This window comes from Equus asinus, chromosome 5 (genome assembly GCF_041296235.1).
Source record: "Equus asinus isolate D_3611 breed Donkey chromosome 5, EquAss-T2T_v2, whole genome shotgun sequence".
Classification (NCBI taxonomy): Eukaryota; Metazoa; Chordata; class Mammalia; order Perissodactyla; family Equidae; genus Equus; species Equus asinus.
Genome location: NC_091794.1, coordinates 64,198,036 through 64,224,861, shown reverse-complemented (window position 1 = coordinate 64,224,861; position 26,826 = coordinate 64,198,036). Strand labels below are relative to the sequence as shown.

The 26,826-nt window shown below is 45.7% G+C and overlaps 1 protein-coding gene across 18 annotated transcripts in view; it reads right to left on the bottom strand.

The window, feature by feature from the left end:
• Window positions 1-26,826, bottom strand: part of SCHIP1 (schwannomin interacting protein 1) — a 149,304-nt gene that overhangs the window by 36,560 nt on the left and 85,918 nt on the right. For 6 of the 18 annotated variants that reach the window (XM_070509748.1, XM_070509746.1, XM_070509753.1 and 3 more), the window contains one exon: window positions 24,840-24,927. The exons of 3 other annotated variants lie outside the window; for them this stretch is intronic. In XM_070509748.1, coding sequence (XP_070365849.1) covers window positions 24,840-24,887 — 48 coding nt within the window. In that variant the 5' untranslated portion in view covers window positions 24,888-24,927. Of the gene's footprint in view, window positions 1-4,582; window positions 5,130-12,294; window positions 12,379-16,170; window positions 16,600-24,839; window positions 24,928-25,070; window positions 25,338-25,475; window positions 25,535-26,826 lie in introns of those variants that run through there. 9 more of the 18 variants (XM_070509742.1, XM_070509741.1, XM_070509752.1 and 6 more) reach the window with 7 other exon arrangements.

Here is a 26,826-nt window from a genome sequence, read left to right as displayed (position 1 = left end):
TGTCCTCAATCTCCCACGTCACGGAGGATCTGGGTGAGCGGGACATGGGCGTGTGAGCAGAAAGGAGGCAGGAGTGCAGAGGGTCAGGGGTCAAGAAGAGCCAAGTAAACATCCTGATTCTGACACTTACTAGTGTAGATTATTGAAACTCTTTAAGCCCCAGTTTATTTTTTTGAAAAAAGATAATAATACCTATCTCTTAGGTTGTTTTAAGGATTAAACATTATATAGAAAGTACTTGGCACAGTGCCCAGCCCAGAAAGAAACTTATTAAATGGTAGCTGCTGTTAAGGTCCAAGGGATGGGTGCAGAAAGCTAGCGAGAAGAGTGTAGAAAAGGATGAGAGAGACCAGAAATGTCCAGAACAGGCAAATCCACAAAGATAAAAAGCAGATTAATGGTTGTTGGTGGAGAGGAGAATTGGGAATAATTGCTAATGGGCACAGGGTTTCTTTTTAGGGATAATGAAAACGTTCTGGAATTAGTAGTGGTTTGCACAACCTTATGAATATACTAAAAGCCATCAAAGTGTACACTTTAAAATGGTGAATTTTATGGTATATGAATATCTCAATTAAAAAAATAAACCACACACACAAGTGTTGTGTATGTATGGATTATTTTTTTTAATGGAGATCTGATTCACACACCATATAACTGGAAAATGTGGTTACTTGAAACGACCCATTTCTGAGCATGCTGGCTCACCGAGGTGTGCCCACGCGCTACAGCACGGAAAGAACCCTCAACCAGGAGCCAAGAAGCTTCACATTATCCCCTCGAAGACCAAACAGGCCGATTCCTCCCCTGAAGGAAGGGGAGCCCCTGGCCCAGAGAGCAGAAGAGACTGTCCCCAGGGGAGGAGGCAGGCGGGGCTCCAGGGCTCAGGAACCTAACAGAGCTCTTCGTGTGCACTCAGCCCTCACAGGCAGGGAGAGGAGGGTTAATGGGGGCTGAGGAGGCTTTCCCTCAGTAATGGTCTGGGGAGGGCAGAGCCCTCGTCTGCAATGGCAGCTGCCTTCTGTGTTCTGTTTATTGCAGTTTATCTCAAGCAGTCATTTCCATCCACCTTTTAAAAAAAACATGAGGCGCAGCTGTGGCTTCACTTTAAATATTGTTCCTTCCAGCCTTTGAATTTTTTCACAGGCTCCTCCCTAATCTTTCACCATAATTGGATGCACAATGCAAGAGACAGGACCTCGGAGGAACAGAGGGTAGGGCCAGCTTTGCTGTCCTCCAGGCTCACAAGACACGAGGCCTGGCCCCAGCTCCTTATTCTGCGAGTCGCCTGGGCACAGAAGGCAGGCCCATTTCCCTGTGTGTGCTCTGCTCTGGGACAAGGTGGGAGCCAGTCTTCTGCTGTCTTCTCTGTCAGTTTCCTGACGTCCTTCCTCCCTCTCCATCCATGGAATCGGGATCTTTCCTGGGCACCAAGGCGGTCCGGGCTGGCTTTGCGAGCGTCCTTCCAGGAGTACCAGCTCCATGGCAGCTGCTTCGAGTGCCTCCCGTTTGGGCCGTAAGCTCCCGAGGGAAAGCCCCATCTCCCTTCCGAGGTCCGGGCCCAACGCACAACGCCAGGGACACAGGAGGGCTCTTGGGGAGTGAGGGCTGAAGGAATCAGGCCCTGACCCGCCTGCTGCCGGCCACCGCGGTCCCGAAGTCCACCAGCTGTGAGGTCTTTACCAGAAGGTCAGAGGTGGCTCAGAAAGGCAGGCCAATAACGGGTGGAACACGCCCACCTCAGATCCTGCCAGGGTGCAGGCTCTCCTTCATAAACCCCAGGCCCTGCTTTCTGTTCACAGCTTTCCTCCTCCTACTGAATCAGCCAGCGGTCCTTAATGGGACCCCTTCCCCAAGGAAAAGAAACAGATGCCTGCTCCCTTCCTTCCTCCGCCTTGGTGGAATCTAATTCTAGTCATCGGAAAGTTACCTTTCCCCTGAAGGCTGTTTGTCTGACTTTAAAACAATCTTGTAAAATCAGCCCTATATGCACGTGCTGCGTGCAATTGGTAAAGGACATTATAGTGTACCTATGCAGGAGTATACCTTCTTTCCAGCTGTTTTTGACAAGTGACATGAGGCCAAAGAAGAAATTATTAAAACTTTTATTTTTACTCATACTCTAGACAATTTTTTAAAATATCTATTTGTATGCGTATGTATTTATTTTTTGCTGAGGAAGATTCACCCTGAGCTAACATCTGTCGCCAATCTTCCTTCTTTTTTTTGCTTAAGGAAGATCAGCTCTGAGCTAACATCTGTGTCAGTCTTCCTCTACTTTGTGGGTCACCACAGCATGGCTGACGAGTGGGGTAGGTCCACGCTCGGGATCCAAACCCATGAACTTGGGCCGCCAAAGCGGAGCGTGCAGATCTTAGCCACTACGCCACAGGGCTGGCCCTAAAATATCTATTTGTGGGTATGTTTTATACACATAATACATTTTTACAGTGGTTTATGTGTCTAATTTATGAATAAAATATATGTACATTAGAGGCATGGGTTCAAAAACATTTTACTGATGGATACCAGCTCAAAAAAAAGCCTGCAGACCACTGCTTTATGGCATCTAATTTTCTACTTAGTCAAGCAAACAGCAAAAACAGAGAAAAAAACTTAGAAAAGGAAGACTCTAATTGGGAAAAGTGATTTTTATACTAGTTAACTGTTTTCCTATTCTTTATACTTTAAAGAAAGCCTGTGTTGCCCTGATTCTCTAGGAGTGCTTGATAAAATTATCAATATTGTACCTTCATAGTACACTATCAATCAATGCCTTCATAGTGACCATGATATGCATAAATCTGAAAGTGCTCTGCCTGAGAAAGGCAGCTACAAAGCTGAAACAAGAGAATGATGCTCACAATTAGGGTCCGGAAGCACACAGCCTGGTTTCTGGGCACCCCACACATCCAGAAGTTTCATCTCACGGTCTTTTGTACCGACCGCTCAGACACAATCCTCAAGATCACGTGTGGCTGTCCACTGCCTGAGGTAGATCACAGATCACACATGCAGCTCTGCTCAGTTGGTGGTGATGTTTTAAAACTCCTGGAGCCTCACATGTTTGTGGCTTTCGTCAGTGCTGGTCAGGCTGCCAGCACATCACGGTTCCCTCACTCCAGGCATTGGGTCTCTCCCAGTTTCAGGGTGGGGTAAAACTACAGTGGTCATTACATTATCGTTGTTGCGTTAGCATTGGCATGGCTTTCGTTTTCCCTAAGTGCAAACTGACCTACACTTTTGCATCTCACAGGGAAACTGTGACAGGCTTTTGGCCCTGAGAGTGGAGGCGGCATGAGAGTGGTGCACTTGCTCTGCTGGGCCGGGTGGGAGCCGGCGCCGAGGGCCGAGGGTCCCAGCCTGGCCTGCTCTTCTGGACCAGGTAGGAGCCGGCTCCGAGGGTCCCAGCCAGGCCTGCTCACTGGCTGCCGGCAGGAGGGGACAGCTGAGGAGTGTCAGGGTTTCAGGACTCTGTGCACTTTGCACCTCAGCACTCGTTCCCTTCTTGAGGACCACGGAGGACAAAAACCACCCTGGGCCACCTGACAGGTCATTTAAACCTCTTTTACATATGTAGGTTTCAGCTCCTGGAGAAAGAACATAAACTCCTGTGAATGCTCTAAGGAATAAAGTACATACTGAAAACAGACCCAAACACAAAAGTGTGTATATAAGATATAAATGGCCATATTTTCTATTATTATACTTAAGGATCTATCGAAATAGAAGCTTCTTTCTACATCTCACTGTGGGGAAAAAAGTAAGTGACATATTTGATCAAATTAAGCATTTGGCAGCAAGTTTTACTGTTTCAGCAGACTGTATTTTTTGATGTTTGCCTCTGAGGGGAAAGAGGTCTTGCTCTCCAGGTCCATGAGGGAAGGGCTTGTTCTTGCTACTGTGCTGTGCCATGCCCGACCCCTGACTCGGGCCGGATAATGAGGGGGAGGACGTGGCGTGTTTAGCCTTCTGTGGACAGACAAGCATATACTTGTAGTCTATTTTCATGACCTCACGCATATAACTAAAGGGATTTTTACTTGGGCCTGTTATTACCAGACAATTACCATAGAAGACATTCCAAAAATATATTTACTGACTTTCAAAAGAAAAGGCAAACAAAGAATTAGCAGATACTTTATCAATTTTTTAAAACCGCACACTTCTCTTAGTAAAACTTTGTATTTTTCTTTGTTAAAAAAATCAAACTTAGAAAGACGGGTTAAACATGCTAGTAATTATTTACTGCAGGTGAACTGTCAACAGTGTCAATAATTTAAGAAATTACTGCTTTATACAAAAAGCCTGCCTAGTAACTAATTGCACAATAAAACTTTTTCAACTTTGAATATCAACATGTGTATTCCAGTTACTGCTACAATCCATTAAGGAATGCAAGCTGGGACAAGCAAAGGGAAGAACTCCCCCGCTTAACGCGGCTGATTCTGTGCATGTGGCTTTCCTGGATATATCACGGCAATGGCCACTGAGTGTGCAATCTGGCCCTCCTCAAGGGTGCTCTTTCTCCCAGTTAGAAAAATGGCCCGATTGTTTACAGACAAAGAGCCCTCCCTCTTACCTTTTTATAATTCCCCTCCACATCCAGCGGGGATTCTTGACTCATGATGTCATCCATTCCATCACTGTCCAAATTCATCCTTTAACTCTTTAGAATTTCACCTAAGAAATCGCCTCCCATGAATTCCGACAGGCTGATGTGCCCACCGCCCAGCACCGTGGTAAGCGTTCATGCTGACATGGAGAGCCAGCTGCGAGTGTGTGCCCGGCTGTGCGTGTCCTTGCCCTCCCTCTGTCCCAGAGACGCCGCCCTGCCCGGCCTCCCTGCTGAGTCCTGCACTCCGGCAGCGGGCAGCTGCCGTTCTCCGAGGCCCACTCCGGCCTGACACTCGGCTTGTTGAGGGCCCAGCCTTCCTGTCTGCTGGCACTTCCCCTGAAGGACCCCGCCTGGATTCCTCTCAAGGAAAAGCTGGGTCAACTCCCCAGCTCCCCAGTTCAGGCCTAAGGGCGGGCAGGAGCTCTGCGAGGACACCACAGCCTTACTCTGAACCAGGGTGCAGTGCAGGGCAAAAATAGATGCAGACTTCACCAGTGAGTGACAGGCCGGGTATCCCATGACAAAAGGAAAACAGGATAATTTAAAGGCAACCTGTAAGACAGACATTTACTCTTTTTCCTATAACCAATCATTTCTTAGAATCAGGCGTAAAGGTCTCATCTTCTGGTAGAAGCCCCAGCATAAGGATGTAATTTATTTCCAACATAGAGAAGGAGCCCTCTGTCCCAGGATCAGTGCTTTGTTCTATTAATATAGGCAAGAGAAAAAGATCCATCAACTTTTCTTTAAAATTCAGCCAGTGGTGGGTTTTTTTCACAAAAGAGAGCGTTCCTTTCTGCTGCTGCTTTTACCCTTTTCCCATGGCTTTTGGTTTTGTTTACTGGCTTTACATACAAAAACGGACAAGGCCCACAGCTGGAGGATGTTTTGGTACAAGAAGCAAACAGAAGTGTACACACTCATCATCATCGAATTACTACAGCCATAGACTAAAAAATATACCCACTATTTACTGAAAAAAATAAAGGTACTGTTTGCAAGAGAAATGGGCCAAAGAAGAATTCTAAGGCCAAGCCTCCACTTAGCAACACCATCTTATACTCTGTATGCTGAGACAGAAAGCCTCACAGATACTAGGCCAGTACATTTCCCAACATGAATCCTTGACTAACCTCAACGCTGTCAAGAACTGAGTTCTAAAGCAAAAATGCCATTCAATTAAAAACCTTCCACACAGCAAAGGAAAACCATCCAGAAATGAAAAGACAACCCACCAACTGGGAGAAAACATTTGCAAATCACATATCTGACAAGGGTTTAATTTCCAAAATATATAAAGAACTCACACAAGTCAAAAACAAAAAAAATGAACAACCTGATCAAAAAATGGGCAGAGGGTATGAACAGACATTTTTCCAAAGGAGATACACAGATGGGCAAAAGACATGTGAAAAGAAGTTCAATATGACTAATTATTAGGGAAATGCAATCAAAACTACAATGAGCTACCACCTCACACCCGTCAGAATGGCTATAATTAACAAGACAGGAAATAAGTGTTGGAGAGGATGTGGAGAGAAGGGAACTCTCATACACCACTGGTGGGAGTGCAAACTGATGTAGCCACTATGGAAAACAGTATGGAGAGTTCTCAAAAAATTAAAAATACAACTACTATATGACCCAGCCACCCCACTACTGAGTATTTACCCAAAGAACTTGAAATCAACTATTCAAAGAGATTTATGCACCCCTATGTTCACTGCAGCATTATTCACAATAGCTGAGACATGGAAGCAACCCAAGCGCCCATCAACTGAAGAATGGATAGAAAAGAAATGGTGTGTGTATATATATATATATATATATATACACATATGTATACATATAATGGAATTCTACTCTGCCATAAAAAGACAAAACTGTTCCATTTGTAACAACATGGATGGACTTTGAGGGTATTATATTAAGTGAAATAAGCCAGACAGAGAAAGACAAACACTGTATGATTTCACTCATGTGGAGGATAAACAAACACATGGAGAAAGAGAACAGATTAGTGGTTACCAGAGGGGAAGGGGGCTGGAGGGAGAAAGGGGTAAAGGGGCACATATGTATGGTGATGGATAAAAACTAGAGTATTGGTGGTGAGCACGCAGTCTATAAGGAAACTGAAATATTAGAAGGTACACTCAAAATTTACACAAGGTTATAAGCCAATATGATCTCAATAAAATAAAGCAAAAAACTCATACTCTCTAAATATAACCACTACCACAAAAAAAAGTGTACCACCACATATATCCAAGTTATTTCCACATCTATCAAACCTGAGGATTCTGGGATCTGGCTACCATGAGGCATTCAAGACAATAAATAATTCTGTATAGGTACAAAAAAAAGAAAGTGAAAACACAGGGCATAGCTTGGTAGAAAATACAATACATATTTCTGACAAAAGGACCTGTATCCAGCATATATAAAAGTTCTTACAACATAACAATAGAAAGACAAACAACCCTACAAAAAATACTTACAAAGGAGGTGCCAGCGCCAGCTAATAGTGTAAGCTCACACAGTCCATCCCTCCCACTGATGATGACTAAAAACTCTGAACAAAATACAGAAACCAACTACCTGAGAACTCTTTAAAAAAATGCCATTCAAGACAGCCTTTTGGCATCTGAACCTCTGCTGACATGCTCACATTCAGTTGTCTACTATTTCTCTCCACAAATTTTCTAAAACATCCAATTTGTGAGACTCATGGCATAGCTGCGTCTCAGCGCGGCTTGCTGCAGCCCCACTTCCACGAAGCGGGCAGCGCCGCCTGCGGCCCCCGGCCGGCATCCCAGCCCTCCCGGACCCGGGCCTCCCACAGAACGGCCTGCCCGGCCAGGCGGCACGAGGCCACGGCGCCCCTCGCCAGCTCAGCCGCTGCGGGCACGGCTCCGCCCCGGCCTCACTCTGCTCCAGACCCCAGGACCCCGCTCCAGAGCAGGCTCCCACGCTGCAGGCACGGAGCCCTGAACTGCTCCGGGGCCGCCCCCAGCACCGCAGAGCGCCCCAAGGAAAAGGCTTTGGGGTTCAAATGAAGTACACTCTACTGTGAAGGTGTGAAGCGCATGTTAAATTCTGCCACGTGGAGGAAGCGCGCATCTTATTACAAGACATGTCTGAGCGTCAGAAGAATAGTTACCCTTTACTGAGGGGTGCATGTGCCCGGCACTTCACATGTGCCTCTGGCACGTCTTTAGTCCTCACAGCGACCCCGTGGAGTACACAGTATTATCGATTGCATCTTAGAGCCCAGCGAGAGCTCAGTGAAGTGAAGGAACTCGTCCACGGCATGGCAGCTTGTCAGCGGTCAGGCCAGAATTTGAACCCGGGCCCTCTGCTTCTGTGGCCCACATTCTCACGGCCGTGCTAGACGGTCTGCCCCTGGCTGCCTCAGTAAGAAACAAGTGCACACAATAAAGGAATCGAGCACAGCCTTTAAAAGCCACGTTGGATAGAGAGAGAATTCCGGCAGCACGCGTGTAACCACACCATACATCGCAGAGCCCGTGACACACCTGGTGCCCAGCGCGGATGGCTGCTGCCCGCTGACCAGACCTCAGGGCACGAAATGGAGTGCCTCCACGGGTGCTCAGGACCCGCCCCGCGGCGCAGAGAACTCCCCTTTCCATCTCCCACGGGCCTTCAGCGCCACCGTGGCTGCTTGCCAACAGCCCTGACGGCTGCAAGCCTTTTTCTGAGAGCAGGGGTTGCGCTCATGCATCCTGTTTTCCCCACAGCAGCTGGACACCGCCTTACACACGGTAAGTAGACAATGAAGAGCCGCTGAATAAAAACACAGACAGAGGAGGCTCGTATGTGTTGTTTAAAATGTGCCCTCTAAACGCTGTCCACAGAAGAAACACTGATTAGTGCTTCCCACTGAAATCTTCTGTGGAAACCACGTACGTTCAAAAGATAAAAATGGGTCCACTCCTGTCCTAACTGATTCTTGGTAAGCACAGTATAGAGCAAGTGACAGAACACCTCCTCCTGGAACCGGGATGCGAGAGGCTGCAGAGCGGTCCCTGGGGGACCTCAAAGAAGCGCTCAGCAGGCTCATAGCCCAGCCCCTTTCCAGGAGGAGCTGCCCCACCGCCATCTGGACAGCTTGTACCAGCTTAAAACAGCTGATGCTTTCCTATCATGCAGACTGAATGTTTTCTAGAGCTTTGCTACTCAAAGCATGTCCTCTGACCAGAGCTGCCACACCACCTGGGAGTTTACTGGGAAGGCAAACTGGCCGCTCGCACTCCAGACCTGCTGAATCAGAAACTGCATTTTAAAAAGAGCTCCAGGATTAATCAATGCACCTTAAATTTTAGCAGCACAGCTCTAGACCTTGCAAATAATTCATTATAAGCCATTATCCTTCTATTTGGTGGCAAGACCCTGACTTTAGATGCTTGGGATCAACACTGTAAACAATTTCACTTCCAAGAAGCCCAAATGAAGACAGGAAAGGAAAAAATAAAACAAAAGGCCACCTTGGAAGATGTGAGCTGAATGTATTATTTAGTGGTTTTGCAACCGCTATACAAACAATGGGACGACGGCCACTCATGTCCTTCCTACAGAGAATGTTCCCTGCCTCCTCATTCTGCTACTGCCCTCTCTGAAATGAGCTGCGCTGGCATAGCATGGGCCAAGATGCTAATGCCTTCCCTCAGAAAACGAGCACAGAGCCACTTACAGTCCCTGAGGTCGGAAGGGCTTCTTCTTACCCCCTCTGCTAATTCAAGGACTCGAATGGAAAGCTTCAGTTTCCTGTTAAGATGTGCTCTGAACTGCGAGACACACTGGTCACATGAGCAAATGCTTTTAAATGACCATTATCGGGCGCTGGTGGAAATTAGTGACTCCGGGAGCACCAACCACATTCCTGGGAAATTACTTAGGCATTGTCAGTAGATTTTCCTATTCACAGGTGGAAACTCCATTTCGTCCTGAGTAACACTTCAGCCTCCCACTGCCTTCCCTTCAGCCTTAACATCCAAATTCCATGTGCTTTACAAAATGACAACTGATTTATAATCTCTTTCCAAAAAAGCTGTTTTTCCCTCTGTGCGAAGTTCACCTAAATTTGGTTTGCTTTTCAATTAGGGATTCTGATAGCCACATAAACCGTGAAAATATGCAAGTGATTTTTTTAATGGACTTTTTAGTGTAGGTCAGAAAAATTAAAATAATGGCCTTGGGAGTGTGAGGTGGAGGAGATGGAAGTGTTGGGAGTGGACAGAGTGCAAACACGCACCCATGGCAACAGACCGAGGCCCACAGGCCCAACCGAAAACCCAGGACAAGAAACGCAGCCGTGGTCTCGCTGATGGCCTGGCACAGCGTCCCAGTGGGGCCTGTGTTAGCGCCCTCATGACGCATCTCTATGTTCTCAGCATTCTTTCCCCATTAGTGACTGTCACCATGCTGACTGTCACTAGGCCTTTCTGATGGTTATCTTCTTCTGATTTCAAGCAGTTTTATCAAAGTACTTTCTATTTCAGGAAGCTTGGCAGTTTCTGATGCTTCTAGATAGGGCACAGGGGAATACTCAGTACACCAAGATTCCAGTTTTCCCTGGGTACAGAGGACGTAAGTAAACAACAGGATCTGGCCTCACTGGGATGGGGCTCTATTAATGTTAAGCTTCTGCATGTGAAACGGCGATCAGTTACCCAGACTGTGTGTGTGTGAATGTGGGCTCTCTCCTCTGCACAGGTCAGCACCACAGAGATGGTCCCACTTCCTTCCCTTCCCCAGCAACCCCTTCACCAGGAGAAAACACTGGAGGCGTAGCTTAAAATGTGTGTTACATACTTATTTCTTAAAAGCACTTGACGCTGGAGTCATGTTGTCTGGGGCCCCAAGTGCTACTTTAAATAGGAGTGACCTGCTTGTACTGAATTTCTATTTCAGATCGGGTCCATAATGAAGCCCTTTTGAAGTGATTTTTTTTTTCATTTGGGCATTTATCACTATGCTCCTTTTGTAGTAAAACACATAAATTAGATTTTCAGGTATCTTGGCTAAAAACAAGTGCAGATGAATTTACATGCAGAATTATTTTCTTAATTTTTAAGGTGGTAGATATGTTACCACCTCCTCAGAAAAACACACTGTGTCTCAAAGGCAAAACACAGCTATACTATAACCAAGCAAAACAATGAAGACAAAGTATTCTCCAACTCTACTAACGATGGGGAAAAATTTCCCAATCGAAAAAACTACAGAATAAGGTAGATGATTGTTTCATTGAACTTATATTTAAAAGCCTGTATCAAACAGTGCACTAAAATGCTTTGAAATTCCTTTTTCCCTGAGGTCAACATATTTTTCTCTGCTCTGGATGAAACCAGGTTTAAATTGGGTGGAATCTTAAATGAACTCAAATTTGATACCCTGTTCTCTCCTTCACAGGAAGGAGAGATCGGGAAATGAGCCCTCACTTGGCCTTGCGTCAACAGGAATAGAATCTATTTCCTTTCCTTTGTTAACCATTAAATGACCCACTAGAATCTGGGCATGAAGGCTGTTTACTACTTTCTCCAGCAAGAATTTTTAAAATATCTTGAAGTATTACTTCAATTTATATACTCCCTAGTTTTGTCATTGGGGACCAATATAGGGCATCTTTTATGTGCTGGGTATGACACTTCAATTAGGCTGACACATTTTACCCAAGAAAAATCTGGCATTTCAGGAGGCAGTAAAATTATCCCTCTATATGGTAAAAAGGTTTATTAAAACTTTGCAAAATTCAATATATTAAGAAAGGCGGCTGAGAGATGAGTACTTGCCTCAATGGACCACAGGTATTTTGAAAAAGTGCTTGGGAACAGACCATGAGGTTCACCTTGGGGAAAGTCTCTGGGGAGGAAGTGGGTACAGAGTATGTTCTCAACGCACTGTCTCTGGGAAGGCTGGGGGTCAGCCTCACTCATTTATTCCTACACTATGTCCCCCATTTTGGCACGTGGGGTGTCTGAAATGCTGGCAACTGGCCAAGCGGCTCGCCGCCAGGTACAAGGAGTCCTGGGGTCCGCTTCAGCACTCCCTGCAGCCCCACACGGATCTGAGCAGCTCTCTGGCGTTACGATGGGAAATTCTGATCCTACAGACTCAGAACGGCACCAACTGCAGAAAATGCAATTCAATCCAACAAACATTTATTGAACACACACTCTGTGCGTAGGGCAGGAAACGAAGCCAAGATCTCTGTCTTCCAGAAGGCTGTTGTCTAATGGGGAGACAGACCCACATGACCCTAGCTGTAAACGGGCTCTAACAGAAGTAGAAACGCAGGATGCTGAGGGGCAAGTTTCCTGCAGGAGGGGGCATTTGGGCCTTGAAAGCTGTACCAGCCTGCAACAAGTAGAAGTCAACAGTGCGTGAGTGGGACCCAGACCACGCTGAGGCCCCACTGCAGAGGGAGCACTGATGGCAGTGGGCAGGAGTGGGGGGGTTTGGAGGGACGAGTGTTTCTGCCCAGGGTTCAGATCATGGTTAGGCCTTGAACGCCAAGCAGAGGGTCCGGAATTTATCCTGGGGCCAAAGGGGAAGCAGTAAAGACGTGTACCGTGCTTCCTCAAGGCCAGCTGTGTGTTGAAGAGGACCCTCCTTAAGCTGTCGAGGGAGGAAACAGATGAGGGGCATTCACGTACCATTTCGCCTTTTTCCTTTCAAGTCTCCACTCCCACAGCAGGTAAGCACGTGAGGGTGTGGTCTATACCTGAGGTGGGCATACGGGAATCTGGCGACGGAAAGGAGGTGAAAGCATGTCACTGTCTTTCCATACACACTAATCCCCAAAGCCAACTGCAGGGAAACAGGAAAAAATGTTTGGGAGCTTTTAAGCAAAATGGACCTTTTGACCTAAACTGTGCTTTCAAGTTAACAATATTTCAAAGCTTTCTATCAGAAACCATTTAGAAGAATTTGGCCTCTTGAAGGCTGCCAGCCTGAAGCTGTGGGCAAAGTTCGTTCCTGAAGAGACTGGCTTCCTCCCAAGACTGGAAAATGGAGGGCGACGGCTCTCTCCTGGCTACTACCGAGAACGACACGCGTGCCTCGGAACAACGTCAGCCGCAGCGGGAGAGGAGTGCCAAGAGGACGACGACACGGGGACCGTTAAAACTAAACCACTGCAGACGCTCCGCCTGACGACTCCGCTCAGACCCGCCCTCCTCGGACACGCTGTCCAAAGCACAGAGCATCCCAACACCTCAAACAGGTTTTCAAGCTCTCAGTGGTGGCGAAACTCTCTTTCTCAAAGTCCTCTCTGGAAAAGCAGGAAACAATCACACTTCTGCACACGAGCAACCAACATGGGAGGGCGGCGACGCCTGGGCCCCGCGCTGCTCCCCAGCTCCACCGAGCCCGCCTGTGTCGGCATGGGAGCTGACCCGGTGCCAGTGAGGTGGCTCTGCCAGGGGCCTGCCAAGTCTCATGCCCACATGTTAACGAGGAAAAATCCCATTTCACAGATGAGAAAAGTAACAAGGAACTAGCGACAATCTGACCCAAAGACCACGAGAACAGTGCAGGTTAATGGTTCGGAGGGTAAGAATGAAAGCCACCACAGCAGCTATCAAAATACAGGAAACCACGATGCCGGAGTGTGTCTAAGATTCCTTTTCTCTCAGCCAGTTTTACACAGAGGAGGCATATCCATCCATATTTCTTGAGGGCTTGTTCTAGGCACTGGGAAAGCATACGGATACAAACAAAGATCCCCGCCCTCAGGGAGCTCACGTGGAGTGAGGGAGGCAGAAGATAAACAAACAAGTAAAAATATGTCCTCTCATAGATGGTGATGAATGCCAAGTATAAAAATAAATTAGAGAAGTGCAATAGAAACTTTGGGATAGAATTGCAGACGTGGAAGTTGGCACAGTAAGTCAAGAGAAGGCCTCCCTAAGAAGGTGACACCAGACCAAAGACCTGAAGAAAGTGAGGGAGGAAGCCATGGGGGTAACCAACAGACAGAACACAGGTGCCCAGCTGAATCAGAGCTTCAGATAAACAGTGAATAATGTTTTGGTATAAGCATGTCCAAATACTGCAGATTATTTGCTAAATCTGGCAACCCTTCACAGGGATTTCTGGGGGAAGCACGTGCCAGGGAGAAGGGACAGCAAGGGCAGGGCCAGGCCAGCCTGAGGGGAGGGAGAATGGGGGAGAGGAGGCCACCAGGCATCAGAGGCAAGTCGATGCAGGGCCCGGTGAGCCCCGGGAGGACGCAGGCTTTTCCTCTGATGAGAATTGTGGGATGGGTGACACGCTCTGACTTAGGTTTCAAAAGATCATTCTGGAAACTGTGTTGAAAACAGACTGCAGAAGGGGGCACAGGCAGCAGCCAGAGACCCGTGAGGAGGCCAGCACTGCTATAATGATGACGATTATGATAACAATAGTAACAATAATATACATCCAGACAAAGGCACCAAAACGTACCTTAACTTTGGGGGGGAAGGACCCTGAAGCCTCAGTCGTGGGCTCTCCATTAAGAAACCTTGATATACACTTATGGGAGGAAAGGAATGAGTCCTACAAATAAATTCTACCAACTCATTAAAAATGCTAACCGAGGAATTTGCTTTAACCGCTACATTATCCTCCTTAAAACTAGGTAAATAGCTAAGGCCTCGTGTGACAAAGGGGAGGTCTCAGAGAACATCAGACCGTGGGTCCTACCAGCAACAGTGGCGACATCAAGCCGCGCAACTCAGAGAAGCCGCCCTTTCTGAGACCAAGCGCCCGTGGTGCGACGTGGGCTCTAAAGCTGAGGTTTCTAAGCAGAATTGAGGCTTGGCTTCAAGGTTAATGCTTTTGTTTTTGCTGAGTTGTGAATAAAGAGGAAGCGTTTGAAAAGAACATACACCTGAAGGCAGCTGTGCTACAAAACCCCATGGAAAAGCAGGACCGACCGACTACCACTCCAGGCCTAAGGCTCTTCATGTTACTATGAAAATAAGCAAGACAAGTTCAAAACTGTTACACACAATGGTGGTGTGGTATATCGTAGTTCACATCAAATGAAATCCATTTGTCTTCCCTTGGAAGAAGCAGTAGGCCAACAATATGCCTCCTCTCTAGATGAAACTGCTGATACTTGGCCAATTTTTGACCTATAAAAACAGTGATTTTTATGTTCAACTTAATGAAAAGATACAGGGAGTAATCTTATACTAGCATGCCTTTCAAAAATTAAATTACATGGTTTCTCTGAAAAGAGAGAAGAAACATCATCTTAATTATGACAGTAACGCAGCCCCTGGAGCGGTGCCCTAAGCTGGTCAGGTCTCCGTGGATGGCTGCCACTCTCCACTCCCAGACTCTGTACTATGTGGAAGTGAAGTTCTGGTTGTTTCCTCAGCATCTTGACCCTTTTCTCATGGGAAGAATTCCTGTGAAGCGTAAACCTCGATATTTAGGATCTGTGGACCTAAATGTACTCTAAAATGAAAATACTACAAAACAAGTCTACAATACAAAATTCCAATTATTAAACAGAGAAAAAAGTGCATAAATATATGATATAGGCACATTTTACTTAACTGAGAAACCACTGCCTTGAGACTTGTGTGCAGGCAAAATAGTACATTTAACATTTACCCCTGTGCAATCTGAGCTTATGAGAACACCTGCTCGTCTCAGGCAGCTTGCTGTTAAGCTGGAGAATTGGTCTCAGAGCCTCTAAACTCCATCAGTTGAGTGACACCCCGACATTAACTATCCAGGACTGGGACTAGCCACGCTGGCTGCCACAAAGGGCAGTTTCTCTGAGAACATTCTCGCTGTCTGTTCACAATAAGGACACTTTCAATGCCACCTCGACAGCCGACATGGTAGCAAGGCGGATGAACACTCTAGAACTGGTCTTTTGAAATCATCTGTTTAATTCAAAACTCCAGTCGGCAAATTAGCACAAGGACGAATATATAGTACTAAAATTTTTTCTATTTGTTGTATTTTATGCATGTTGGTACCTTAATTCTTATTTAAGACAACATATGAGTAAAAGTAAGTTCAGAAAGGCAAACAAGCGCAACTTTAAACGTGAAGTGCATGCTGGCTGATCTCTGAAAATTTCTCAGATCAATTATTCCTAGTTACATAATCTCCTTACAGAAAATCCCAAAAACTGGATGTGAAGCAACTCACATCGTACGCGCTAAGCAGAAATCATATTTCCAACGTTCTCGCTGTGAAATCCCGACCAGATTTTCCCTCTCCGAAGCCCCTTAAATTCAATTACAGTTGAAAGCAGCTCCTCGTATTTGCAGCGACATACAGAACGTGCGCGCACAGCACAGATCACCTCAGTGGACTTCACATACGCTTTAAAGGCCAAGGAAGCAGTTTTTCTGCCCCATTACGCCCCAGAAAACCTAATTAAAATTCAGCTACTGTATGCGATGGAGGCCCGGGGTGGAGGAGGGCAAAATCCCTTGAAAATCCAGAGGCAACCTGCTGCTTTGGAAGGCGAAGGCCCCTCCCCCAAGGCTGCCGGCCTCGCACGAGGCTGCAGGTCTCACCTGGTAAGAGCAGTTCTCCTGATGGACCATCTCAGTGCATCCCAGGGCGCAGACCCCAAGCGGGACTGCTCACCGGGGCTGCGGCGGGGCGCGGAGCACCCACCGGCGGAGAGAACGCCCTGGGAAGGCCGGGGCTCCCCGCCGACGAAAATGGATGCTGCTCCGCCGACCAACCTGCGCAGTGGCGCCGCCTGTGCCGGGAAGCGGGCCCGCCGCCCTCCTCGGAGCCGGCCGCGAGCCTCCCAACATGGAGCCAGGCCCGGCGGGGCGGGGGCGCGCTCGTCGCCGGCACAATCAGCCAATTATGTTACAGGCACAAAGAAAAGGATCAGGCTGGGGCTGGTGTGACCTTCTGGTGCTTTATGAAGGCAGTGAACTGATGTGGAAACATTCTACTCCTCATTAAAGGGGAAAAGGGCCAGCGAGGGAGACGGAGAGAGACAGACACGAACCCACGTTGCAGCGGGGCATTGCTAGCCTCCCGCGGCATCCTCCCTGCCCACAGATGCTCCTGCACGGTGCCTGCCAAAACGGGGCCTGAGGGATCCGTGCGGAGCCTGGGACATGCGAGAGGGAAGAGCATCCATTCTGAATATCAGTATTCAGATGTTTTCTGCGTTGAGTTTTTGAAGTGTTTGTCAACTTTACAAGTAAAAGGAGGGTCTTCATTCTTCAAAAAATATTTTGTAATTCTTTTGATTCCCCACTTATTTTTGGCTCTTAGCTGCTTTTTAAGTCAAATAGAAATAAGATGAAATAATTATTCGTATACCTTTTTTAGTGAGAAAGCTTATTAAATTATTAAAGTCAGTATAATTCATTCATTTCATTTCATGAAACTAAACTGCAAGTCTTTTCGAAAGGCTTTATATAAGCCTTATATATAAATCCTTATATATATAAGTCCTTATATATATGTAATATATATAATTACCCAATGTTGTGGCTTGACTATATAGACACCCCCAGTATAGCACATATGATCCGAGAAACAGATCGTTCTACCTAACAGACAGTAACAGAAAGAATTCTGGACTTGCAGACAGTAATCAAAGGAACCTAAGTTGGACCCTGCATGTTTCTGGGGGGAAAAAGCCCATTTCTGAAATGCTTCTGGGCCACTCTAGGATTTTAGGGTAAATAAAAAGGAAAAACCAGGTCTATAAATTCTTTAATCTAATTTAAATGACAAAATTAAAAAAATAAACACAATAAAGTAAAATTTCCTTATCTATACTCCTCAGTTGCCACAGGTAATTCATTTTGCTATTTCTTAATAAATGGTCCTGAGCACATAAATGGTATTCAGTAAAATCTTGACTGAATTTAAGCCATCAAACTTTTAAAAAAATTCAATAGGGATATTATTTTTAAGCTATTCAATCTATCTTCTCAAAAACTCTTGCTAATAACCGCCCAGTCTTCATTATACTGCTGATAGAGAAAAATAGGTACGTTTTGCCCGAGGAATGAAGTCAACATGTTTGACAAGTTTTCACAGCAAGCTCTCGCTCAAGGAATGCTGGGAGTTCGTGTTAGGAATAGCTGGTGATATGTTTTTAATTGTATAACAATGTGTCTGTTACTTGAAAAGAGAAAAACCTGTTTTTATAAATACTCAATTTTCGCTATTAGAGATTCAAACAGGAGAGAAGTTTGCTACGTCAGTGCCACCCCAGTGACACTCCCATGCGTGGCCTCAGCCCTCCTAGTCAGGGAACAAGAGCGGCAGGGAAGGCCTGACTTCTGATCTCACGGGCTCGCGTTTTGGCCCGGGTTCACGGGGCTCCAGAGAACAGCACTCTGGAGATGCACCTGCAGGAGCTCACGGCCCTTCTCCCTGGAATGGGGCAGAAAGTAGAGGCCCCGCAATATGAGCACGACTTTTCAGGCCTGCTCATTGGCAGGTGGCACAATGAAAGCTTGATGAATGAAGCAGAAGCCTCAGCTAGATCGCGAGTCTTCTTAAATATAGGGTGAAGAAAAAAGAGTGCAAGCCCTCCAACAAAATGCAACACATCTCCACCCCAAACCCCATCCGGCCCCACTGAGTAATCTGTACAGGTCGGAGACAGAGACTTCTGTGTGGAGGGACTTGCTATCCAATCACCTGGATGAAGGTTCTGGAATCCTAAGTATGTGCAAGGAAAAGCGGGCCAAAGTAAAGCTCCTCTGGCAAGAAAGCAAACAAAATCAAACGGAAGTCGTGTGCCTGCTGCAGACGGCACAGCCCCTACTTTGTAAGACAGACGCTTTAACTTCAAAGGCCGTCAGAACTTCTCTCAAGTCAGTCCTTCGACAGTCTATGACCTTAAGACTGAGGAATGTGCCTTCAAGCTGGACAAGGCCCAAAAGCTGCTTCCTGGACTCTGTTCTCTTCTAAAAACTGCAGGCTCTGGGATATATTACATAAGCTCCTAAAGACATTTATCATGTGTTGTTAAAAAAAAGCCTAAACGTGATCCCAGCCCTCACAGTTGCTGTTCCATAAATAGTGGACCTGACTCAGAGGTGGCTCTGGGGAGAACAGACTTCTGACAATTGTGTCCCAAACCCTGTCAAAAACCGCCTCAAGTGGGATAAACAAGATTAAAAACAGGAATTTATTAAGCAAGTTTCCCTCTATAGTCATTCATTGGAGAGGACTTTGTGTTACAATTTAAATTATGATTTGCCAGTACAAAAAACTTTAAACAGAAACCAGCTGCTCCAAGAACATTTAAGCTAGAATAACTTGCCAAACTACAATAACATTTGCTATTTTTGGACTAAAAAATATTGACGAACTGTTTAAGTATGGTTTATGTAGCACAGAGATTATTTTTTCTTCACAGGTCTTCACAACTTCCCTTCCCATAAAAAGTACTGGGTTTCAGATTTAGATGGGACCTCAAAAGAGACACTGTTATTTTCCAGATATGGAAACTGAGGCCTAAGAAAGTTACGACGTGCCCAAGAACATAAATGCTGCAAAACAAAAAGAAAAGGGAAGCTCCATGATTCTCTAGAAGCAGGACTTGGAAGTGTGCCCAGTAAAACAGTGCTCAATGAGGGCTCATTAGACTTGGAGAAAGAAACCTCCTTTGACTGAGCCAGTGTAGACCAGCTTGGAAAGCAAAATCGCTCACAAAGTCAGAGCAAGGCTGCCACTGTGGTTCTACCTAAATCTGATCCAAGGTATGTTTTAAAGGAAGAAAAATTAGAGTGTTTCCTCATTAAGCTATTATTCCTATTTCTGCCACCAAGCAATCTATTGTGTCTTTGAGTCCATAAAAGTACTTGTTTTCAATTGTGGCAATTAATAGCAACAGAATGAGGGGGTTTCTGGACAGTAGATACAGTGGTAGAAAGTCACATCCGCAGGCCATCCCAGCACAGCGTCAAAAGTGAATGACTGGCTCAGAGACTGACGTGCAACGGGCACAGGCAACTTTCTGGTACAAGCTGTATGACTTGATAAGGGTTTGGCTTATGCAACTGTATACATTTGTCAAAACTCATTGAATAATATTTAAAATTTATGCATTTCATTATATGGAAATTTACCTCAAAAGAATAAAAAAGATCTGGTTAAATTGTGAACTCTAGTTAATACTATGCAGGCTGAAAGATTTAGGGAGAGGGTAAATGATGTCTGCAGCTTTGAAATGCATCAAATAATTGAGATGTATGGATGGATGGATAGAGGGATGGGTCAAAGGAGAGCTGTGACAGACAAGTTGAGTAAAGCATTAATTGTAGAGTCCGGATGGTGCATAAATGGGTTTTACCTAAACACTTTTCAGTTTGAAATGTTCATGATGAAACGTTAGGAAAAAAAGTTATTGGGGTTGGGCAGGATGAGCAGGGAAGTCATCGTCCTCAGCAATACCTCTTAAGCTTTTCCTTAGGAATTTGGGAAAAGCAGGTAGACATTTTACATAGCGTTAAGTTGTGCTTCTTCATAGGAAGAATAGGAATTCTTAACGGAAGGAAAGGAACTGTGAGGAAAATGAATCCTGTTCACGGCAGGGGAAACCAGGTCCTTGAATAACCCGCCCGAAGAAGAGCACAGCGGGCCCCACCTGCGGCAACAAGCCTGCGCCAAGGTCTTCACAGCGGACGGAGCACTTTCCCCACACGCCCCCTTGAGCCTCACACCCTTGCAGTGGCAGCCAACTCCTACTACGTGCCACGTGCAGACGCGCTTGTGCCTTCCGGGAGCTGGGAGAGAGGAGTCAGGCAGGATACAGACGGACCGAACGTGAGGACCAGTGAATTAAGTGCCTCCAAAGGGCTGCTGTTGTTTGCACTCTAGGAATTCAGGAGCGAGAACTCCAGGCTTGAGGATCTCGTTCATGTGGTCGTTCACTTCTTGAATGTCTGTTCTATTTCTAGATTAATGTAAGTTTCCTTAGAACTCCGGTCTTGGTTGGTGTATCCAGTGCTGTTATCCCCAGCATCTGAAATAGTACCTGGCATATAATAGGCTCACAATAAATATTTCCAAATAAATGGTTATGACCTTCAGAAAGTTACCTCATTTCTCTTAGCCTCAGTTTCCTCATCTATAAACTAAGGATGTTAATTCTTTGTCCACTGGGTTGATGACAAGACGAAACAAGAATAACATGTAAAATAGTTTTTAAGTGCTGAGGAAAGAAATGGATTTTTTTCCCCTCTCCTAATTAAAGGCGATAACAACAGTCCAGGGAATAGAGCCCCAAAGGATGGAGGTGATGGTGGGAAAGGAAAGGAAAAGACAGAGGGATGCGTTTCATGAAACGATGTAAAAAATGAACTCAAGGCATCGAGCCAGTGATCGACATGGGAGGTGAACAAGACAGGGCATCGTGAGGTTCTGAGACCACGGTGGGAGTGAAAATGGTGCTGTGAACAGAAACAGGGACCCAGTAGGAGGAGCCGACTCTGAGGAATGGGGTTGCAGTGATGAGGGCTTTTAATTTTCACCATGAAGTTTGGAGTTGAAGGTGCAGGAGGCACCTGGGGCTCAAAAGAGAAGTCAGCCCGATGGGTGGACTTTGGGGCCTTCGGCAGGGAGAGGACAGCTGAAGCTGTAGAAATAGGCTAGATTAAGGGAGAAGCTGTAGGGCAAGAGCTGATGAGAAACAGACATCCCTGTGGTAAGCACAATGATGACTCCCCAAAATACCTACATCCTAATCCTCACCCCAGAAAGGTGAATTAAGGTTGCTAATCAGATGACCTTGAGGCGGGGTGAGTAGCCTGGCTTCGCCAGGTGGGCCCAATGTAATCACCAGGGTCCTTATAAGGTAAACGGAGGCAGCAGAGAGGAAGAACCAGAGAGATGGCGGAGCGAGGGAGACTCAGCCGGGTGTTGCTGGCTTTGAGACAGAGGAAGGGATCACAAGACAAGAAATGCGGGCACCTCTAGGAGCTAGAAAAGACAAGAAGTGGATTTTCCCCTACAGCCTCCAGAAGGAATGAAGCCTTGCCGACACCTTGATTTCAGCCAGGGAGACTCGTTTTGGACTTCTGACATCCAGAATTGTAAGATAATAAGTTTGTATTGACTTACGTCACTGCGTTTGGGGTGATTTTTTATCATAGCAATAGAAAACTAATACAATCGTCTTAGTGACAGCCTGCATTTAGAAGGCAAGAGGAGGCAAAGGGCATGTGGTCCACAAGGTGAGAGGAAATTGAAAACCGAGGTAGCGAGGGGTCACGGAGAGGGGGAGGCTGACGGAGCTCAGCAGCTGCAAACACTGCAAGGAAGCAGAGAGGACTAACAGGCTGAAAGAGAGCTACAACCAAAAGTCATTAGTTTTGACTGTTGGGAATTCGTCAGTCTCCCTCGAGAGAATGATTTCAGGAGCAGTGTGTTAGGGGTGGAAGCCAGGTTATAAGAGGTTAAGAAGTTGAGGGACTGAGTAGACAGCAGTTTGTAAGGAAGTTGGTGGATGAATTTGAGCATTAGGGTGGTAGCTTGACTGCAAAACAATCAGAGAGGCTGTGGTTGTGGCTGTTTAAGATAGGGGAGACCCAAACGTGTCTGCGGTCACCAGGGAAGGAGCCAGCGAGAAGGGAGAGACTGACGACGGCGGTGGACAATCCCTGAAGGACCAGGTCCTGGAAGAGTCAGATGAGGAGCACAAGATGGGTGTTCATCGACTCGGCACTGAAGGTGTGGAGAGGAAGTCACAACGCACTGCCGAGCAAGGAGGCGAAAGACGCAGGAGCACCAGGAGGTGCGTATCCTCGACTGGATCCTTGAAGGAGCAGCAGGTGACCCCAAGGAGAAGGAGGCAGGCTAGAGTGGGCTCAGAGAGGCTGGGCCAGTATGGGGGAAAGCTTTTCCAAGGGATTTTGTAGGGAGTGTTGCTGTATTCAGAATATTCAACTGATGCTACGGAAGAACAAGAAAAACAAATGGGATGGATGAAACTTATGTGTTAAGTACAGATAATGAATATGTAGTAGCTTGTCATACATATGTGAGATGTTTAAGATGTATTAGATTTAGACAATGAGTAAGAAAGGCAGAATTCAAGAGATGCGCTAAGTATCAATAAACAAGTTAGTAACCTAGATGTCAGACCTGAATCAAGCACGGGTGTGGAGTATAGAAAGAAATGGAAAGACTAAGGAAGCACCTAATATTCATGACACACTAAATAACCTGAGGCCCTCAACATTCGTTACATTGTACACTGACTGCCTATTGTTGACGCCCATTCTCGCCCTATGTGTCCTCTGCTCAAGAAATGCAAATAAACCCATAGCTGCTCACCAGGCCAGGGGGCAAGCCGCAGAGGAAGCCAGAGGGACTTGCCACTGTGTCTCTGATAAAGCAAGTTGCAAGTCATTAGACCTTCCTGTCTAACTGGGCCTCCTTTCTCAAACCTCCACTCTGCTTCGTGACCATATCAGCGACAGGGAGGGCACTTGTGGCACAAAGGCTGCACATAAAGATATCGCATAACCTAAGTTTCAGGCAGTGCAGCCCCACCCGTGTCCTAAGTCTATGAGCTCATTCCTTCTCTTCCTCTTGCTTCTTGACATGTGTTTTAAGTTGATTCAATGAACTTGATTTGAGGATCTTCAGTTGGTCTGTGCTCTCTGGGGGAGAGTGCCGGCTGTGCACCTGGAGGCCAGCCTGCACCAGGGGCACTTCCCGAGCGGCAGAGGATGCTCACCAGCAGGATGTTCCCACAGCTTCTTTCCACCCACTCTGAGGCCCAGAAATGGGGAGTGAGAGAAGGATAAAAATGAGATAGTGTATACTTTTTTATCCTTGTAATTATAAATAAGATACTTACCTGAGAGTCTTACAAACTATGTAAATTACTGAGAAGTTTTGACGATTTTGACCCCAGTTACACTTGTGTTTATTATTTCAGATATTAAAAAATAGTTTCCTGAACAAACTATTAATGTGAATTAACAGTTGTCACTTTTTCTTTTTTTAAGTATTAGAACCTGCTTTTAAAATGAAAACTAATATGCAAAACAATCGACAGTGTTTTCAATCAAATATAAAATTTTTAGTTCAAATTTATAATGTTTACCTATTATATCCTTCAATGAGAACATGAGGCGGTTTTGTTATACACAAACATTTAAAAATAGGGTTGATGTCAGTTATAGTCTTGTTTCACCTGTATTTTTACAGTTATTTGTTTTGATTGTGCTGCCTGGAGAATCCTGTTTCACACAGATTAGTAGTTGGAAAGGGCAATAGCGTTTTTTAAGAGCTTATGCTGAGGCCAGCCCGGTGGCGCAGCAGTTAAGTGCGCACACACATTCTGCTTTGGTGGCCCAGGGTTCGCCGGTTCGGGTCCCAGGTGCGGACATGGCACCATATGGCAAGTCATGCTGTGGCAGGCGTCCCACGTATAAAGTAGAGAAAGACGGGCACCGATGTTAGCTCAGGGCCAGTATTCCTCAGAAAAAAAGAGGAGGACTGGCAGATGTTAGCTCAGGGCTAATCCTCCTTGGGGAAAAAAAAAGAGCTTATGCTGCAATCTCTGGATATTTTTCATTAAACATATCCAGAAGCTTGAAAGCAAAGCAATAAGAAATTTATTTCAAAATTGATTTACTAACAACATATGGCCATTGCTCACATTTCTTATTATAAACAAGAAAAGACAGGGTACCCAGACTTACACTAGGTTGTCAGCCTAGAACCGGCCCTTCTTGCCTGTCGCTGCACCATCCCCCTAAGTCGGCTGGAGGAGAGAAAGTGCCAAGCATATGTGCGCCCAAAGCTGGCAGTAACTGCGCCAGCCCCTGGCAACTCGGATCATCTTTCTGCTTGAACAGGCACAGGCATGAATTTCAGCAAGACCAGTACAAAGCGACCACCTTCGTGGTCCAGGACACATTTACAAGTTCAGTTGTGAGGACTATAAAAGACTACTTAACCTGGCAGGACAATATGCTGATCAAAAAAGGGGGTGGAGGGAAATATTTTGCATAGATATGAGCAAATAAATCACTACAATTTAGGCTGAAATGTTATACTCTTCTTACCACAGCTTTATAGGACAACTTTCCTCCAAAAGCCCAAAATCTCCCAGACAAGCCCATTTGTAGCTGTGTTCTGAATTATCTTCACATCTCAGAACTCTCCAATTTCCAATTTGAGTTTTGGGAGGCGGAGGACGAGGTGTTTAGCAGCTCACGTAACGGGTGCAACGAACCTCTAAGAACACGGCCTGGACCCGGGCTTTCCACCGACACGGTTTCATCGTGCAGCAGGCGGTGCTCCAGCGGCAGCCTCCCCTCCCTCTGCAATAACGAGATGGTTTATATTTCAGCAGGATCCCCCAAAGTGCTTGTTTACTGGCACAGTCCTGGTCCTCTCCCTATAGTATCTTCTGGCCAATGCCGACAGAAATTAACACACTGTAGAAAAATAGTAACTGACTCACAGATAAATTTGGGTGACATCTACGTGGTTTCATCCCAAATTTATGTCACTGTCTTAAGGACCATTTCTTTTAGTCTCTGTTTTCCAGCCTTTTGGAGTCAGAGAAAGCAGTGGCAGAAAAAGCGAAAGGTAATATGAACCTTCCAGAGCTAACACAAGACTTTCCAAATAAAATAAGTTGGTTTGTCAAGAGGGGCCACGTCAGGACTAGCACCAAGTGTGTGCATGCGTGTGTGTCTGTGGACGGGGTGCATCCCTTCACCCTCCAGGTCCTCAGGATCTCAGTGCACTGAGCTAAAGCAACACGCAGACTCCCCAGGGAGAGCAAAGGCTGTTTCCTCCCAGGTGGTGGGGGCTGATTTAAAGCCCAGTTAACCGAGCACCAGCGAAAGGGACGGACCCTCACCTTGAAGAGAGGTGACCTCTAGTGGACAACTGTTTTTCAACCATTTCAAACTGAATAGGATTAGAAAACAAAGATAATGTTAAAAGTAGGATCCACTGTCTTATTGACATTTTAATGATATTTTGATACCAATTATAAATACAGTCTTCATTTACAGTAATAAAAGTGTATAAAGGTCACACTAGTGCTAATACCGCCGAGGCTACAACCTCAGCCATCTCTGGGGCTCTGGCTCCACTTGGCCTGTTACTGGTGAATTCTCTCTGGCTACCTCCCATGTGAAAGCCTGTCTTCCCTACTCTATAAAATGGGTTAACACATAAACTCTCATCGCCCTGCCCCCTTGAGGCTGCCAGATGACTGTCTTTTAAAATCAAGTTTATTTCATATGATGATGTTTCCAAATCAGCAACGACAACAACAAAACTAAACAAAATAAATATCACATTATATATTGGCATGCATATGAGCAAAAGACTATCAGATTTCAATTCAAGGTCTTATATAAATGCAACGAAGGGCAACACACTGATTTCTTTTTACAGTGACTGCGGAAAAAATATTTCAAAAACTAACACCACTAGCTCATTAGTTTATTATGAAATTTTAGTTTATTACGAAAGAGCTACTATTTTCAAAAGATTATTTCACAGAGCAAAGCAAAATAATGATAAAAAAGGGAAACAATTTATGTAGCATATCTTTTCTGAAAACTATCTGTTCATCCACTGATGTATTTCCCTAGCTCATTGCTGAACGCAGGACAGAGGCATAATAATTTATGATTAAACTCTATTAACATGATCTCTAAGGAAATATGAAAATTTTTTAGTGGTCCTTGGGTCTCTTTCCCCCCCTGAATACAAGAGGAGTGTTGAAATGCCATTCGATGTATGGGCTTTAGTATTCACGGGCTTCCTCAGGTGTGTTCTCCAACCAGCACGTCAGGGACAGTGGGCAGCAACACGGAATGGCTTTACGGTCTTTCCCATCCTCGCCCTCAGAAGAGGCGTTCAAATGATGTTAGCTGCTAAACGGCAGGAGAACAAACACTGGTCTAAAAAGTTTTCAGTAGTATAATAATGCCAGAATATCATTCAATGATTTCATTAACTTGCTTTCTCTTAAAGCTGTTGAATTAAGAAAGTTTCTCATCTTCTAGTAATAAATTCTTTCAGAATAAAAAGGTGCTGGTTAAGAAACCATGCTGCTCCAAACAATGGACAACGGGTGAGCTCGTTCTCGGCGGGAAGGGTTCAAATCAGTCGTGGATTCCTCACAGCAGTGAAGTTCACCTGCACACCAACCCCACTTTCCTGAGACTCCCAGACTTGACCCCGTTTTCCTTTGT